This window comes from Neovison vison, chromosome 2 (assembly GCF_020171115.1).
Source record: "Neovison vison isolate M4711 chromosome 2, ASM_NN_V1, whole genome shotgun sequence".
Lineage (NCBI taxonomy): Eukaryota > Metazoa > Chordata > Mammalia > Carnivora > Mustelidae > Neogale > Neogale vison.
Window position 1 is genome coordinate 230,638,004 of NC_058092.1, and position 17,190 is coordinate 230,655,193.

Consider the following 17,190-nt stretch of genomic DNA (forward strand, 5'->3'; position numbering starts at 1 on the left):
CTCTAAGATTTTGAGCTCACGCATTAAAAAAATTTTTTTAATGAGCATGATGCTGGAGGGAGGGAGTTATTATTTTATAATGGTTCTTCCTGAAATAAACTAGTTTTATGTGAACCTGGAAGGTCTAGAAAAATACTGAGACTATAGAATTAGCCCTCACTGCGCTTTCTGCATCAGTGGCCTCGTGTCCCCCGCGAACTTTGTATTCGATGTTTCGTGCCATTTTTGCAGTCTGGATACGTGGAAATGCTAGCCACCTCCTCCCACCCCACCCCCCAACACACACACACCCCAAGAACAAGAACAACAATGCAGCTGATGAGAGACCAGGACCAGGCTCCTTTTCTCAAACCATGACTGGTGAACAGTGTTAACTCTCATTTGCAGAAGGAACTCACTGAACGAATTAACAGTTTACAAAAGCGAGATGGCCCTTGCATGTAGTAGGTGTTCAGTGCAAACATCGCCTCAACAACTTTATAAAAGATGAAACTTGTGTAGGAGTGAGTTTAAAGTCAATCCATAGAAAAGGAATGGTGATACAAATCTCGGACGGCACAGAGAAACAAATTCTACTAAATCAGAGGTAAATAAGTTGACCTGTAGGACAGGTGGGTCCCTTCTGCTCTGACATTCGTAGATCTTCTGATGTAACATGTAGCAAAAGAATGATGCTCTCTTAGTCACGAAATACGAACAATGAGCTTAAAGGAAGAGTGAAACCCATGGAAAAAAGTAAGTAAAGGAATCAAGGCTTGGCATTCCATCAAGGAACACGATACCTATACTCGATATTATTTTCCACCCTGAAACAATTATTGTATGTTAGTGAAAATGCTACTAGAATTTTACTTTAATAGGGCGGTATCCTCTTAAGATGTGCTGGTTAAACAGAGATGTAGAATCCCGCAGAAACTTCCTCCAACGTTCCTTCCACCCACCACCTCCACCCTGCACAGAAGATCCATCACACCCTTCGCTGGGCCTCCTCTCTGTCATTTACATGGTTCCGTCATCCGGATGGCTCCATACTGAAATGTATCCCCTTCAGGGTCTGCTGACCAGCCAGAGTAGAGCACCTGGAGGGTGCAGTCTGAGTCGTCTTCAGCGCATGGAGTAGGCACTCAAGTGTTTATTGAATGGACAGATGGATGGATGGACGGACGGAATGACAGACAGATGGATAAATGTACAAGATGGACAACTGCTAAAAGCTTGAGCTACAAAATGAAGGAGCTGAACTGAATGTTCTGGTAAGGTCCCTCCCCGTCCTAACATTCTGTGCAGGTATTCCAGGCAGATATCGATCGTGTCAACACACGGTAGGATTAGAGGGTTTCTTGTGACCGTGCCATTGAAAACATGGGCTGCTCCCCAAGAAGCCCTCACATGCCCCAGAATGTATGCCAACATGGACACCTACGGTTTATGGTCTCCTTTCTTTCTGAAATCAAAAAGAGAACACAGTCCAGCAGTTTAAAGGAAAAACATGGAGTCATATTTCCACTGTACCAAGAGGCCTCAGTGACCGTCTGGTCCAACGGCAGGTCTGATCAATGTCACCCAGAAAGGTCAAGTGATCCGATCTAGGTTGCATGGCCAAGGCCGGGCTGAGGCAAGACCCAGGCCTCCAGCTCCCTGGGCAAAGCTCTTTCAACCCCTCCAGGCTGCCCTTTGAACTCTCCCATGGTAATTAAGTCAAAAGTTCAAGATTTATGTGAGCTGTGGACGCTGATGACTGCCAACTGTATTTTTATTGATGCAAAAATAAAAAAACACAGCCTGTTTCAGCTCCTAGATTAAGTCTCACAAACTCCCTAAAGCCCCACTAAGGCCTCTGTCTTAAGTCTATAATTAGGGCCTTTAAAAATATCACTAATCAGGACATTTGAATGCTTTGACCCTGACTGGGGTGGGGGTGGGAGAAGATCTCTGAGCTCCAACCCCGTCCTCCAGGAGACTGAGGTTCATCTGTTTTCAGTTTTGAATAAACTCGAAGAAAACAAATACAACAAAATACAGAGACATAAGTGAGCGTGTGGTTATGGGGTCGGCGGGCTTTATTTGAGAATGTCATTAAAGACAACAACTTGCTGACCAGTGACACATTTGACGAGAAACACATTAGAACTCGCCAGGCAAGTGACCCTCCTTTGAAATGCCTGAGTCTACTGGGAGACCAGCTGCCCCATGGGAGTTCCTAGGATCTGCCTTCAAAAGAAAACCCTCCACTTACTGGTTGTGCTGGTTGACCACAGGGGAGGCCAAGAAAGAGATAATTCAACCCAACCTTCTGAAACAGAACACCATCCCTGGTTTTTGTGATAAAACACCCAAACCAATTTAGGGTGAGGTTTTCATTATGAAAGAATGTCAAAAAATTCAGGAAGGCTGTGCGCTCTGGGTATTATTATTATTATTATTACTATTATTTTCAATTCCTGGAAACTGCAACACAACATTTACCAACTTAGATATAATCTCTACCAAGTAAAAAACTCAGAGCAAAGGTGACGGTGAACTGTTAATTATCAGCAGGTTAACCACAAAAGGAGTATGGAATCTCAGGCCAAGTTCCTTCATTTTCCCTGGCTAGTTCCAAAAACATTGCCTTTCTCCCTGACACAGAGTATGAGTACCTGCGGGTCTCAACAGGAATGAAACCAAAATAGGAAACTGCCTTGTCAGGGCGCCTGGGTGGCTCAGTGGGTTAAAGCCTCTGCCTTCGGCTCAGGTCATGACCTCAGGGTCCTGGGATCGAGTCCCCCATCGGGCTCTCTGCTCCGTGGGGAGCCTGCTTCTCCCCCCACCTGCCTCTCTACTTACTTGTGATCTCTGTCTGTCAAATAAATAAATAAAGTCTTTTAAAAAGAAAGAAAGAACACTGCCTTGTGTCTCTCTGCACTCAAGAGAAAAAAACCACTCCAGGAGCAAAAATCTTGATCGAGCTGCCTCGCTATCACTTCTTTCTAGTTCAGCAGTTAACCTGAACTTTGTCAATCCTGATCTTCCCGAGAACTAAGTCTCTAGCTCTTCAGAAACATTAATCACTTAAACACCCGCTTGAGGTAATAAAAATCACTCGAGGAAAAAAAATGGACATGCACGTCTACTTATTAGCTGCCAGATAACCCATTAAGATACCTGCACCTAGGGGAGGCAAGGACTAATTAAGTTATGCTTTCCCTGCTGAAGTAGAAACTCTGAACCTTTCAAAACCCTCAACCTGGATCCATTTCAAAAATCAGCATTTGAAATTGCAACTTTCAGAGCGAGAAAGTCTGTTTCACTACAGGGCATACGTAAGCAGCGTTATTTCCTGGCAGCCAAGCTTGTAATGACATCACAGGATTGCTCCGCTCGGGGAAACATCTAGGGATGGTAAAGTGTGAGGTCATCAGCTAGTCAGCTGCCAAAATATGACCTGAGAATGCCCTTCCCATCTGCGATGGAAGGACTTGACTTAAAAGGCAAGAGAAAAGTCAGGTCAACCAGATCAGCCCATTGCAGGGATTTTCAAAGCGTGGGCAACAGGATGCGAATAAATGCTGGATTTTAAAAAGGGTCGTATGGTCAGTGAGTTTGGAAAACCCTGGGAAAAGCCAAAATTAAACAGATGTTTTATCACTGAATGCTGCAGAGTTTGTATTAGGCTTACGGATGGACACTGTAAGTCTCTGAAAAAGGGTCATAGGAGGAGGTATTTTTCAAATTCATTTCAAAATATAACTCCTTCTTGGCACAGAATTATTCTGGACTACGGTTCCAAAGGGATATACTTTGGGAAACACCAGCTTGTTATCTTAAGGCACAGACCAGACCCGAGCATTACCACTTGTAACAAGACCCGTAATGACGTATGTGAGGACTATAATTTCACAAACTATTCCCTGAACATCCAGGCGAGTCCTTGCCTCCCAAAGTGGTCTAGCAGGAAAGGCGGGTCTGAGACACGATGCGATACCGCCCAGGATGCCAGAAAACAGGACACATGAACTTCCAAGATCGAGCCACTCAATCTGCTTGTGTAAGCAAGGAAATCTCTATAGGGAAGCCCACTTTTAAGCTGAGCTGGGTCTTGTATGGTGCTGTGAGAGTTCAGGTCAACCTAAATATTGCAAAATATCCCTATTAAAAAAATCAGACCTACTTTCATGGCCAAAATTCAACAATCCCGCCTTAATTTTGAACTTATTTTTGCCATTGTACCTGACTACCATGCTTTTTGTACTCCATACAAAAGTTAAGAACTCCACCAGGCAGATAAGCTCGCCTTCTTACAGCTAACCACCCAAATTAGATCAACAAAATCTAGCATACCAGCAGAGGGAATGACCTGCAATATATTTTTCAAGCCATCGGCTGCAGAACAACTACCAACCCCAAAAAAGGGAGAGGAAAAAAAAAAAAAAATCTCTGAGACAAGCCCAGAAAAGTGACTGTCAGGCCAGGGTCCCTGGAACATCATTTGTTAACTTCACTGAAGAGGAACTTTCAAACACACCCCAGTGGCATTTCCAGACAATCAAAAGGCACCAGAGGAATCAATCTGGACACACGGGTGTTTTCCAGGTGGCTGAAAATGCATGGAATTCGGTGCTTCGACAATTTTCCCTATTAATCAGGTCAGGCATTTGACACTGGAGGTGGCAAAAAATTGTTTTAATGGCAACATCCCCTTCCCCGCCTTGCCAATTACCCTGGCCATGGCATTCCTCTGTCCACACAGGCCACAGCTGCTTAATCTCTGCTGCCCCAGGCTGCGCCTGTGAATCAGACCAGCCTAATCACACTAACAGATGGCAGAGGCCAAGTAGCCAGCTAAGAACTGCTATCACTTTAAATCGCATCTAATGTTTCACAGGCACCAAACACAGGCAGCTCCCGACAGCACTATCTCCCTGGTACAGCTAACACCGGCCCTTAATCACTGCACAGCACCCATCGTGGGGCAGACTTGGTGTCATTCGAGAGCTAATTACAAAGCAGCCTGGTCCCAGGGTGAAGGCATGGCGTCCCTTCAGTGTGCTCCACTCCCTGGCCCGTCTGCACAGGCACCGGGCGGTTGGAACTAGTGTTCAGGAGGAAAGCCTGGAGCTCCGAGGCAGGTAATCCTTCCCAATCGTCAGGAAGAGGGTCGGTTCAGTCGGTCTACTTGTTACGTAATCTATACCTTGCTGTTACATTGCACCGCGTCCCAAGGATTGCAGGTAACCTGCCATCAGACTTGGTTCAGCGGACAGTGCAGTGGGCAATCATGCTAACACAACCCAGCTGCCGCCGGGGCTGATATCCCACGAGTGGGCCTCATTTGGGGCTATAAACAACACTGCGCCCCCTTCATCACCCTGGGGACTGGGAGAGGGGCACTGTGATTCGACATGAACTGGTCTACAAGTAAATGGCAGTTTTGCCTTTTGCTCGCTGGATCGTTAACTTCCAATCAGTAACACAGGAATAATACCTTTCTCTACCTTGTGGGGTGTGGCGGGGGCAGGGGCGGAGTGGGGGATGCTCTGCCTGAGCCAGCAACCAGCACAGAGTCTGCCCAAAGCAGGACCTCCAAAGCAGGGTCTTTTGTACCCTCCCCTGTAGAGCCAAAGAAGTAATAACAGGGAATGAGTGATGTCTTCTGATGCACCAGAGTTTTATCATTAAATTGTAATAATAACTTTGTTAAAGGGTTGGTACAAATCACAGCAGAGGACAGTTTCACTCACCCACTGTTTTATAAACAAGAGTTCTAACGGCAAACTCCTGCTCGAGGCACATCGACATGTGGGAATCCCTAAGTCAGAGCTTATTCTTCACGGGACAGGAGAATCACTCCAGGAGTTTCTAATTCAGTGCGTCTGGGGTGGGGCCTTGCCATTTTCATTTCTGGTAAGTTGTTAGAGATGACGCTGATGTTAGTGGTCCAGGCTCTAAGCCTTTTTCCGAAACAGTGAAAACTGTAGACCAAAATATTTTCCTTTTTGCCTAAGCTGCTAGGAGACTCAGGGACAAGTGCAATTTCCCACTTAACACATTCTTCCGGGTCCCTAACAGTTTCAATTTTCTCATCTTCCCTGAAACAGCCCTGGGCCTCTTTTAATAACTGTCTTATTATTTAGGACTTGTTTAAATTTATGAAACTGACGAAAATCCTTTTGGAAAAATGTAGAATGTAACACCTGAGGGAAGAATGCCGGGGACCCGTCTAACATCACTCTGGGAACACGCAAGCCGTATTATCGGAAAGACAACAAAGGCTCTATTTTACCTTCTTTCTTGAACAAACGCACACACTCTTCTGGGCGCTGTGCAAACACAAACTCAAATACAAACAAAATCCTCGTTAACCCCAATGGACACTGTGGCTATTCCCGTTTTACAGTTGAAGAAACTGAGGCACAGAGGTAAATTACTTGCCCGAGTGACAGAGGTAGAGAGGCCACGTGCTTCTACACCAAGGCCACCCACGTGTCACTGCTAGCATTAACTGCCTTCACAAAGCCAACGGCACCTGCCGGTCCCCTTCTCTATCGGTCTGCAGAGTAAGGCACACTACTCCCCTTACTTCCGCTCGGCACGCAGTAATGTTTAACAAGGCCCTGGTTTCTCAACCTCAGCCCTACTGACATCCTGGACCAGATCCCTCTTGGTCACAGGCGGTCCAGGACACTGCAGCAGCCCCCTGGCTTCCATCCACTGGATGCACTGGCATCCCTCCTCCCCCTGTTGAGACAACCCAACATTGCCCAATGTCCCCGGGGAAGGGAGGAGGAGGAGAAGCCCCCCAGTGGAGAACCCCCGAGTAAAGCCCCGCACGGTCCCAGGATACCAGAAGATGGTATTTGGTTCTACTCGGGTGATGTCCCCAAATGGTGAGAAACCAAAGAGAAAAAGAAATTCAAGGAAAGGAAAATCGTGACGGCTTTCCAGAGAGAGCGGCTTTCTGACACAGTAAGAAAGGACAAACGGTAGAGAAGGGTGTTCAGGAACAATGGTTTATTCTCAGAATTAGAAAGTCGGGAAAGCAGACATGGCAGAGGAAAGGCGAGGGCTGCAGGACAGACACGGCATCCGGAAGAACGGACGAGATGACAGGTTAGAGTCCGGACTTCCCACCAGGCTCTGCTCACTCCGGAACCTTCTGAGGCGGCCACTACTTACTCTTGTTGTTACTGTTCTCACTGACAAAATCCTCGGAGCCGTCTGTGTCGTCCTCGTCATCTCCAGACGAGATGGCATCTGTATTCAAAAGAATATAGCCATGGTTGTGTTTGTGCGAAGCAAAAGGCTGTAATCATGTACAACTCGGTCCTTCTAGAGAGGGCCTTCCTCAACCCGGGAGCCCACGCAAGAGTCAGAGACCGTGCTTAGCGAAGATGGTTTTAATGGCTTAAATGTTCTCTCCGTGATGACAGTTGATCTGCATTATGATTCGCAAAGCTTTCTGCTTTCACGTTATTTAAACATGCTGTCAAGCTGGATATATATCGAAGCTAGATTTTTAAGCTTCAAACAGCATTCAGGTCCCCAACAGATTGACTGATTGTGTTGTGATGCGTCCAAAGAGTCTTCCCAACACCACCTTTCAGTTCTCAGGAAGGGAATCTGTATTTAGTCCCTAGCCCAGCTTAGCCCCTGTGTGGCCTTCCAGCCGTTCACTGACTTCTCAAAGCAAACCTTTAATCTCGGCCACACAGGGGGTCTTCCCCTTAACTGCATGGAGGAAAAATCAAGAAGGAGAGAAACTCACATTTTAATAAAAGGAATCAGAAATCTTCCCCATCAAATTTCAATCCTGGGTTCTACATGCCAAGGATGCCAGCAGTATGGTGGGGGTGGGGCGTGGGGTAGGCGGGGAATGGGAGTTGAAGATGTGTTTTTACTTCTACAAGAGCGGACTGTCTTAAAAGGGAAATGTTACTTTCCACACGAGAATCCCATCATTTTTAACGACCAGCCTCTGTGGTCGAGCTGGTCCCGTGGAAGCACTTCAGAAACAGATCAACAGCAAACTATAAAGCTCTGTGCGTGGCATCCAATTAGCAGCTCCCGCTATGACTTCGCTCATCCAATATGATTTGACCCAGAAAACAGCTACAAAGGAGAGAGAGCGGAGGGCCTGCGGGCCAACTCACCTGTGACATTCACCATGAAGTAGACAGCCTCGCTGTCTACCGGCCTAGCCGCCGTGCATGCATAGAGGCCGGAGTCTCTAGGCGTGGCACCTTTTATCTGCAAGTATTCCCCAGTAAGCACTGTCCTATTGTTGGGCCCCAAGTGTACCCCATCCTTAGTCCAACTGATCATGGCGGCATCTCTCAACGGACAGCGCAACTCTAGCGACTCCCCGGGCGCGGCCACGTAAACTTCAGGTTGGGAGATTTGGTATTTGGTTGGCGGCTCTGCAGAAAGGTAGGAGAGAGAAGATGGAGACAGATGGGAAGGAGGAAAAGGAGAGAACGTCCAACAAAGGTCAGTGGCGGCCCGTTTATTCCCAGGAGAGGCCATTGTTGGATTGCAAATGGCCCAGGCAGGCATTCACCTCTGCCCACACCCGGGAAACCCAGGAGACAGCCTCGTGCACAGAGCAGACTGAGGGTCCGAGACGGGGACCACAGGAAGCGCCCAGCAGAAGCGGCCCTGCTGGGTCTGTGCGAGCTGGACGGCTGTAAACACACACCCGAAACCCAGCATGGAACGATATCGTACAAGAAAACTTTTCAGTCGATTGCCAATCCCAAGTCTGCCTGCAACTGTCACACCTGGTCATTCTATTCCTGTGGCATTTTTTCATTCGTAGGGATGTGTGTTTTATCATTTTTTTCATTCAGTGCAACTGCACGGCTGTGTGTCTATACCTACACACACATACACAAGTACACACACACTCACACACACACACCCGTGTATTTATTTTTGCTAGACTGTTGTCACAAAGCCAAGCTTCTTACAATGAAATAGCCTCAAACTCAAGGGAGACAAATGAGTCCTTCTACAAAACTCTCAGGCTCAGATTGCTTTGCTGGTCTGGAGACCTAATTCTGTGCTGGGTAAGCTGGAACACACTGTTTCTCTTCACACTGAAAAGATCAAAATGCCCCCCGACGTCCGAGAGGCGGTCTCCATATCGCACTCAAATCGATCTGGAAACGAACCTACTGAGCATTGCGCACCTGACCCTAGGACACTGCAGGACCGGTCCCTCCCCACCCGCCAGCTCCCCTGACACATCCTGGGTTCCAGCCCCCTCAGGCCTCTAACTTTATGTCCCTTTAGGGGGTCCTTCCTCCCTCCCCTCCCCATTTACCCGATTCATGTTTCAAGGCCCAAATCATCCTGTTGGATGTGAGCTTGTCATCCGTCCCCCAGGCCTGGGGCGATGTGGATCTCCCCTCCTTGTTCACCTGCCTGCTTTGCCCACTTCTGGGGAAGCACCACGGATCCCATGGCCGCGTCCTGTCTTCTGGGGAGACAGCGAGGTCTAGACGGAGGGCTCAGGTCTCCTTGGGTGTCCTGCTCTGCCTCTGGGCATACACATGGAAGGGGCCCGTGCTGACCAGGACTGCCAGCACCCGATGTGCAGGGCAAGAGGGGACGGTACAATGTGTGCAAGGAGAGGTGAGACGGAGCCACAGGCTTATAAGGAAAGCGGCCGGAGCTGCTGGCTGGGACCCACGAGGACCCATGAATGGGCTTTCATCCCTCACAATGGGAACTGTGAATGGTACCCAGAGTCCCAGGCCCAGGAACCCAAACCTCCCAGCTCTGGGATGGCTCCAAATCTGGGCATCACGAGGCAGCTGTTTTGCCCTTCTGAGCAAAGTCGGGACCAAACTCCCATGTAACAAGGGAATAAAGTTGCTTCGTGCCTTAGTTCCATTGTTGAAGGAAGAGGGAAGACCGCGTGCCTCTGCTTCTAGAAATTCTCCACAGCACCACCATCAACAGCCAACACGGGAGGCCCAGGGCTCCACAAAGGGGCACCTCCAAAAGCACACATGCCGAGATGGGTCCAGACGCCGAAGAGGATGTGGACATAAAGGGACAACCGCGACAAAATAAAAGAAAATAAAAGTCAAGTTTACCGTGGACAAACATGGCCGGCAACAAGGGCAGAAAACCCCAACTCGCAGGTACATTACATTTCCCAAGTAAATCTGTTTTCCTCATTCAACACCTGCTGAACACGTACCACGGGCCACACTTGAGCCTGGATGCTTGGGAAGCAAGGGGGCACAAGGAAATCCTTTGCAACACGGGTGGGACCTTAATTACAGCGGAGGCGACCAACAATAAAGAGAAAATCGGCCAAAAATATAAAGTACGGGAGGTGGTCTCAAGGGCCAGGAAGCCCAAGCCAGCAAGCCAGCAGCACCAGCACAGACGGGGGGAGGACTCGTCCCAGAGCGGGAGCTGGCAGACTGCGGCCCCCAGGCCAAAGCCAGCCATCACCCGTTACTGTAAACAGAGTTTTGCTGGCTCGCGGCCACGCTCGTTCCTGAAGTATTGTCTGGGGCCGAGGTTGTTACAATGGCAGAGCGGATGAGTCCCAACAGATGCCCTCCGTCCTGCGAAGCCTTGCCCTTTACAAAAAGTTTGCCAAGCCCCGCTGAATGGGCTGTTCGAGGAAGGCTTCCCTAGGGAGTGAAGGGCAAAGTGGCTTTTGAAGAATGCCGCTAGGAACGTAGCTGGGAGTTCCTCAGGCCACACTTCCTGAGGCTGGTCAAGCCCTCATGCAACTGAACTGCAGGACAAAGAGAGAGACCTTGAACTCTGAAGCCTGGGCAGAAAAGGAAAAGGAGGGAATATGTGGGCAAGAGGAGAGGGGAGAGGAGGAGAAAAACTATTTTGGTTTGGCCACAAATCTCAGACTCTGCCCCACTTGCAGCAGCCTGGAGCCCCCCAGGGCCCACAGTGTCCCAAAGGACGGCTGGCCCACCCCTTCCGCAGCTGGTCAGAGCAAGGATCAGATGCCCTTTGGTTCCTTATAACCCACCAATAATTACTGAAAAGCACCCGCAACGCTAGAGTGAATTTACACGGGATCAGCCTGGGTCATGAAATGATCAGTATCTGTGAGGCCCACACGGCCTCAGGCGCACATCACTAAGCATATTCCTCGGAGTCAGAGCTGGTCATCCAGAGACGACGGAGGAGGGGGAGCTGGACCCAAACCACAACGTTCCCCTCTCTCTTCAGGAGAGATGGGACCCATGCAGCCAGCCTGCCTCTACCCTGCTCCTCAGGTCAGAAGTATGTCCCTACTACAGGCAGGCAGGGAGATAGATGCACACACACTGCTTTAAAAAAAAAAAAAAAAAAAGGTAAGCAAGATACTTGCATTTATGATACAGAAAAATCTCTCCCCTGACCAAGGTAGAGCCAGGATTTCCCTGTTTTTAAAGGAAAGCATTTTCACTGAGAATCTTTTGCCTCACCTGAAATAGGGAAACCACTAAGGCTCACCAAAACCACAGGGGCATGGACCACGTGACCAAAGACACAAGTATCCTTCCGGTCATAGAAGGGACAGGGCACAGGAGGCCTCCAGGGCAGGGACCGTGTCCTGTTTTGGGCTGGATACACAGGGGCTGCTTGATAAATGGGGACCATCCTGCACGAGAAGAGGATGAAGCCCTGAGGCCCAAGTCCACTCCATTCCTGCTTATCTCCGCATCCCTGGCCCCTCATCCACTGACAAGCGAGAAGGCCCAGATAACACAGTGTGCCCTGGGAGGGCCCAGTGAGCCGACCAGCAGGAACCTCATCGTCCCACCTGTAACTTGCTGGGCCCCTGACAGGCACTGCTGCTGCCTTCCTTCCGCCCCTGCCAGAGGATGCTCGGACAAAACCTGGACTGGCGGATCTCCGCAGGACACAGGACGGTTTTACGGACCGGCTCCCATCTCCATAGAAGATGACTTACACTAATAGTGGTTTTTCTTTCCAGTAAAACCAGGTCAAAACTGTCACCCGGTGTCCCAGTTAGGTGATAAGCTCCAAGATAGTAAAATAACTCCCCCAAAGATATCAATAATGATGTCCATCCATCAGACGAAGCCACCTCACTGACCGTGAGTCTGACCGTGACGACCGCGTGGGACGTTCAGAAAGCACGTGCTCCTCCCTCACCGGGGCGATCCATTCACACAAAGCTCCCCCGGGCTGTGTGAGGCCCAGCAAGCCCAGGGTGCACGCCAGGAGGACTATGATGGGGGCTGAGCGGGGGAGGGAAGGGATGCCGCACTGGTCCACTGCTCCCAGGAGCAACCCCGCCCACCTGTGGGTTCGGGCATCGGACACCTCGGGACAAGGTGCCAAGGACATGGGTGGTTTGTCTGGAACCCCAACAGCTGGCTCCGTGGGGGCCACTCTGTCCCCACCCATCCCCAAGAGGCCAATCCGGGCTGGGTTTCTCTTCTGTGCCCGAATCCTACAGGTGGCTTTCTTGCCCACGCTGGGCAAACACGCTCCCCGAGTGCTCTGCCCACACCTGCACAGGTATCTCCCTCACCCCAGTCCTCGGACACCAGAGAGGATGCGGCGGTGATGCCCCAGCAGCCTCTCGGAGGTCGGTCCACTTCCACGGACACGGCCGGGTCCGTGTCCGGACTCCAACCGGTGGCTCGGTCGGCTCTCTAACACATGACCGTCCACACAGGGCAAAGTATTCCCCGGGGGAGATTTAAACAATACCTTTTATAGTCATATTAACATTTCCTGGATTTGGGGTTTTGTTTTGTTTTGTTTTGTTTTTCTGGTGCCACAGCTTACTTTTGACCTTTCTTGTGCAGAGCAAGGGCTGACATCCCCGTGGAACGCACAGTCCAACGCTGTTCCTCTTCTGATCTCGCCAAATCACAACGGGGGAAGGTTCCAGAAGCCACTGTGCTGCACACCAAATACTCTTTCAGGGATGTCCCCAGACAGACACAGAACGTCCCCGCCTGTCTTTCATAATGTAAGTTCACAAAGAAGTGAGAAAGCGAGCAGAGACATACACTAGCGCTGGGCACTGTCGCTGTGACCTAAAACCGCTAAGCAGGTAGGCGGGCGAGGTGACGTCCGGGGAGGGCTCTCCGTGCTGCTTTCTATGACCCGCCCGCACACAGTGGGCACATGAATTTCAACTTTCTCCCCAGAAGTTCCAAACCCTGAGAAGTGCCAGCGGCAGGAGGCCTCACTGCTTCTCTATAAAGTGACCACTGGGAGGTTAGGAACTGGAAGAGCGGGCACGCCCGCAGCGGTGTTCCCCGAATGCCGTCTGTGCCATCCCCGCCGTGGGCCACCCCCCACTGCCCTCAGGAAGGCCTCGCGCCCTCACGAGGGCGGAGGGGCCTCATCGGGGCAGAGAAGGAAACTGAGGCAGGGGTCATGAACCCTCGGAGTGACACTGCACTGATGTCACTGGCCGCAGACCATGAGTGTTGACCCCCCGGGTAAACAAACCGAGGGAAGCAAATCCTGGCTGACTGTGCCCAGCGGCCTGGGGAGGGCTGGGGAGGGCGGGGGGACATCCCGAGAAAGTCAGCAAAGGGCCGTGACTTACACGCCTTCACCGTGCCTGTTCCTGGTCCCTCGCCAGTGTCACCAGCCAGACTGCCTGGGGACAACCGAAGCGGGGCGGGCGTTGGGAACAGTAAGCTATTTCAGGTAACGCTGTATGTTGCCAAACCAGCCATAGCAGCAATTCAGACTGTCACTTTTTATAACGTTTGCCTATAAACTCTCCCGTGTGGTTTTTGAAATGGCGCCCAAGTGCAAACAGAGAACAGATGGGAAGCCCGCGTCTCGCCCCGTCCAATCGCTTGCGGAGCGTGGACGACAGATTTAAACTGTTCCGGGCGAACAAAGCGGCTTATGCCAGCAGGACGACGACGTCACACGGCACAGAGTCAGCCTCTGCTGGGGTTTCCTCGGGACGGTGGCTTTTCACGAGCCGAGGTGATCACGGCTAAGAAACAGGAACCCCGGCTTCGAGGATGCGGTGGGGTGGCCCCCGGAAGGCCGCCCCCCGCGCTCCTCCCTCTCAGATACCCAGCGGCACCCAAGCCCCAAACCTATTCCTCCAGAAAGGGTTTTAAAAAGGGAGAAAGAGCAAGAACTGGGGAAACAGATCCCCCACTCTCGACCCCCGGGGGTGGACCTGGAGCGGAGGCCTGGCGGGTGGCAGGGTGCGGGGACAAACCCGCGCCCCTCGGCACAGCTCGGGGCTCCCACGGGAACTGTCGCACCAGCCCCCGGGGCAGGAGTAGTAAAACAGCCTGGGTTTCCTGGTGCCTTCCCAGATACGGCACCGCCCCATACAAGAGAAATAAACATCACCGCCGTGCGGCTGCCAGCGTCGGGACAGAAGCAGCCACAGAACGAAGCTGCAAATGTCACTGCAGCGTCACAGTGCGGGCCACACGTGGAAGTAAGTGGCAGCTGATCCCGTCCGTTCCGGTAAGCCTCGACTTGCCCTCCTGGTCTTGGAGACAGCCTGAAGCCGCCACACCGTGGTCCGGGTACAAAGTTTTAACTGGACGGTACCCAATTTTCTGTCCACGGGAATGGACTACCAAGCCCCCTCGTCTCACACAGGACTCCTGAAGCATTTTCACAAGCAGGACTGGAGGGAGTCGGGACAGTGGAGACCTGGGCATCACGGCCCACTTTCCTGTAACCTACAGAGGCTGATGGCACCAGATGGGCCCGCCTGGCACCGACACTCACCACCGGGAAGACATAAAGGCACCAGGGTCCCCACCCCCCAGTGACATCAGAAACAACTGCCCCCGTGGGCCCTACTACCGGGGCTCTGCAGACACACAGACAGCGGCGGCGGCAGACCTGGCTGTTTCGGCTGAGACATCCTCCAAGCTTCCCCTCTACAAGATCAGACTTGCAGAAGACGAAAAGCCTGACATCAAACGGAGACCTTATAAGGCATGGGTACTACTTGTTCTTTAAGAGGCAGGAGGGAGAGGCAAATAGGCCGCACAGCACAAAGACGATAGCTCCCTCCCTCGAGAAGTGCTGCCAGCAGGAAAACGGGGGACACACAGAAGTCAAAGCAACGGAACACAGATACGTAACCAGGCTGAAAGGCTGCATGCAGATTTCTCTTTCCGACCAGAGAGGGTCGGAAAGAGAAATCTTTGTCGGGGTGTCTTATAGGCACACGTCAGCGCTTAAAACTCCCCTTCTCGGTTCCCCGGGGCCCATAACAACAGCTAATAGCTACCTCTGCCACAGTAGCTCGCCTGTTCCAGAAATTCTGGACTGGCTCACATGCTTCATGATCGGATGGGATAATGGCATATGGTCCCAATATGGTAACCATTAAAAATTATATATTTAGGCACACCCCTCATATAATTTCGGTCTATCACTGAGAACCATGGTGAACAGCTTTCCAAGTTTGAAAAGAAATGATGCTGTTGCCCCTGAGAAAATCAAACTGGAGAAACCGCCAAGCGCCAAGGAAGGCCCATCTGAGGGGTCATTACTATCCCCCAAGATTTGGACCCAACGTGGAAATATTCGCCCCCTGTCTTACTGTATCTCCTCCTCCTTTTGATCCTGACGTTCCGGGATATTAACCATCACGTTCTCCAAAAGGGAGGGGGACACCAAAAGGAGGGTTTACTCCCTGGTCACGACACCTGCATCAAACCCTCATGTTCAGGACAGCAGAATTTCCACCGGACCTCCAGGACACAGGCACCAAACAACCCCCTCTGCCTCAACTCCCTGGCAGCTCTGCTTGAGTGAGAACCTCCAAACTCAGCCCCCTCTGCTCAAAAAGCATATCCCAAGCAAGCCATTAGATTATCTGAAGCAGAAACCAGCCCCACAAGTTCTGTCGCAGTAGCCCACAGCCCCGGTCTAGTATAAAACGAGGAGTCCATTCTCTTGGCCGCCCGAGCCCCCTGCCTTCTGGAAACACACTTGCCAGACACAGGAGGCAGGGACACTTCTCAAGATCTTCAGGGCTTCCTTAGACACTGCTGGTGTCCCTACCGGCTGACTCAGACTCCTGGGAACTTTCTCCCCATGGGAAGGCTTCGTACTCACTGTATCAGGAAGGGAACTGGGGGCCGGGGGACAGAGCTTCACGAGGAGGTAAAGAAGGAAGGAATCATCGGGATTTGCCGGACCTTTATCGACACAATCTTTAAGATCAGGAGTGGCCTTGCAGAGGCGTCGCCTCTAAAATCAACACATCATCTCCGGTTCTGAAAACCCCATCAGCCCCCAAAATGTTTTCAGCACCTCCCAGTCCTGACTATGGCACAGCCCTCTTCCTCGTATAAAGGGGTTAACCACCTTCCTAATCAGATGCTCCTTGGACTCCCACAGCTGGTCCCCAAGGCCCTTCCTGGTGCCCTGGCATTCAGGCTCTGATCCCATCTCGGTCCCCGCCCCAGTGACTCTTCGGAAAAGGACACGCCGGAGACGCGAACACACTGAGAACAGACCCCAGTCCCAGTCTGCCACTTAAAACCTGTGCGCCCGGAAACAAACTTCTCAGCTGTTGTCATCACTTCCTGTCTCTTCTCCTGCAAACCAGGAACAGAAGATAACGGAGAGCGGGCGGAAAGCATCAAGCTCGGGCCGGCCCTCCGCAGAAACACGAATGGATGCGCCAGTAGGAAGGCAGACCTTCCAGCCGAAACTCGGCTCCTCGGCAGCAGCGGACAAAGCACAAGAGAAAGGAAAGCCACGCAACCCGGTGTTCTCAAGCATGGAACGATGGGGACGTAACACAGCAGAGGGGAGCCTCCTACTATATTCCGGGCGCCCTAACACGTGGTTTAGTGTTATTCGTCTATAGTGTCATTCTTTTTTTTTTTTTTAAGCTTTTATTTATTTAATTGATAGAGATCACAAGCAGGCAGAGAGGCGGGGGGGGGGGGGGGGCAGGCTCCCTGCTGAGCAGAGAGCCCGATGCGGGGCTCGATCCCAGGACCCTGGGATCATGACCTGAGCCGAAGGCAGAGGCTTAACCCACTGAGCCACCCAGGCGCCCCTACAGTCTCATTCTGTTTTCTGCTTGCGCGCACGTGTGAGTCCCTAACCACAGAGCCCCATGGTGTTCCTGGCTTCCTGGGACCTCCTCCTCCTTCCACACACCCTGTGTCTGCGAATAGGTGCCAAATCCCACCCCGGCTCCGGGGCTCCGTGCCCTGCCCTCTGTTCCCCTCCATCTCG

The 17,190-nt window shown here is 51.3% G+C and overlaps 1 protein-coding gene across 12 annotated transcripts in view; it reads right to left on the reverse strand.

Moving 5' to 3' along the window:
- FGFR2 (fibroblast growth factor receptor 2) overlaps positions 1-17,190 on the reverse strand; it is a 103,322-nt gene that overhangs the window by 67,214 nt on the left and 18,918 nt on the right. For 5 of the 12 annotated variants that reach the window (XM_044240641.1, XM_044240640.1, XM_044240638.1 and 2 more), the window contains 2 exons: positions 8,130-8,396; positions 7,156-7,233 (listed from right to left, as the gene is read on the reverse strand). The exons of 3 other annotated variants lie outside the window; for them this stretch is intronic. In XM_044240641.1, the coding sequence (XP_044096576.1) occupies positions 7,156-7,233; positions 8,130-8,396 (345 nt within the window). The remainder of the gene's footprint in view (positions 1-7,155; positions 7,234-8,129; positions 8,397-17,190) is intronic. 4 more of the 12 variants (XM_044240649.1, XM_044240648.1, XM_044240643.1 and 1 more) reach the window with 1 other exon arrangement.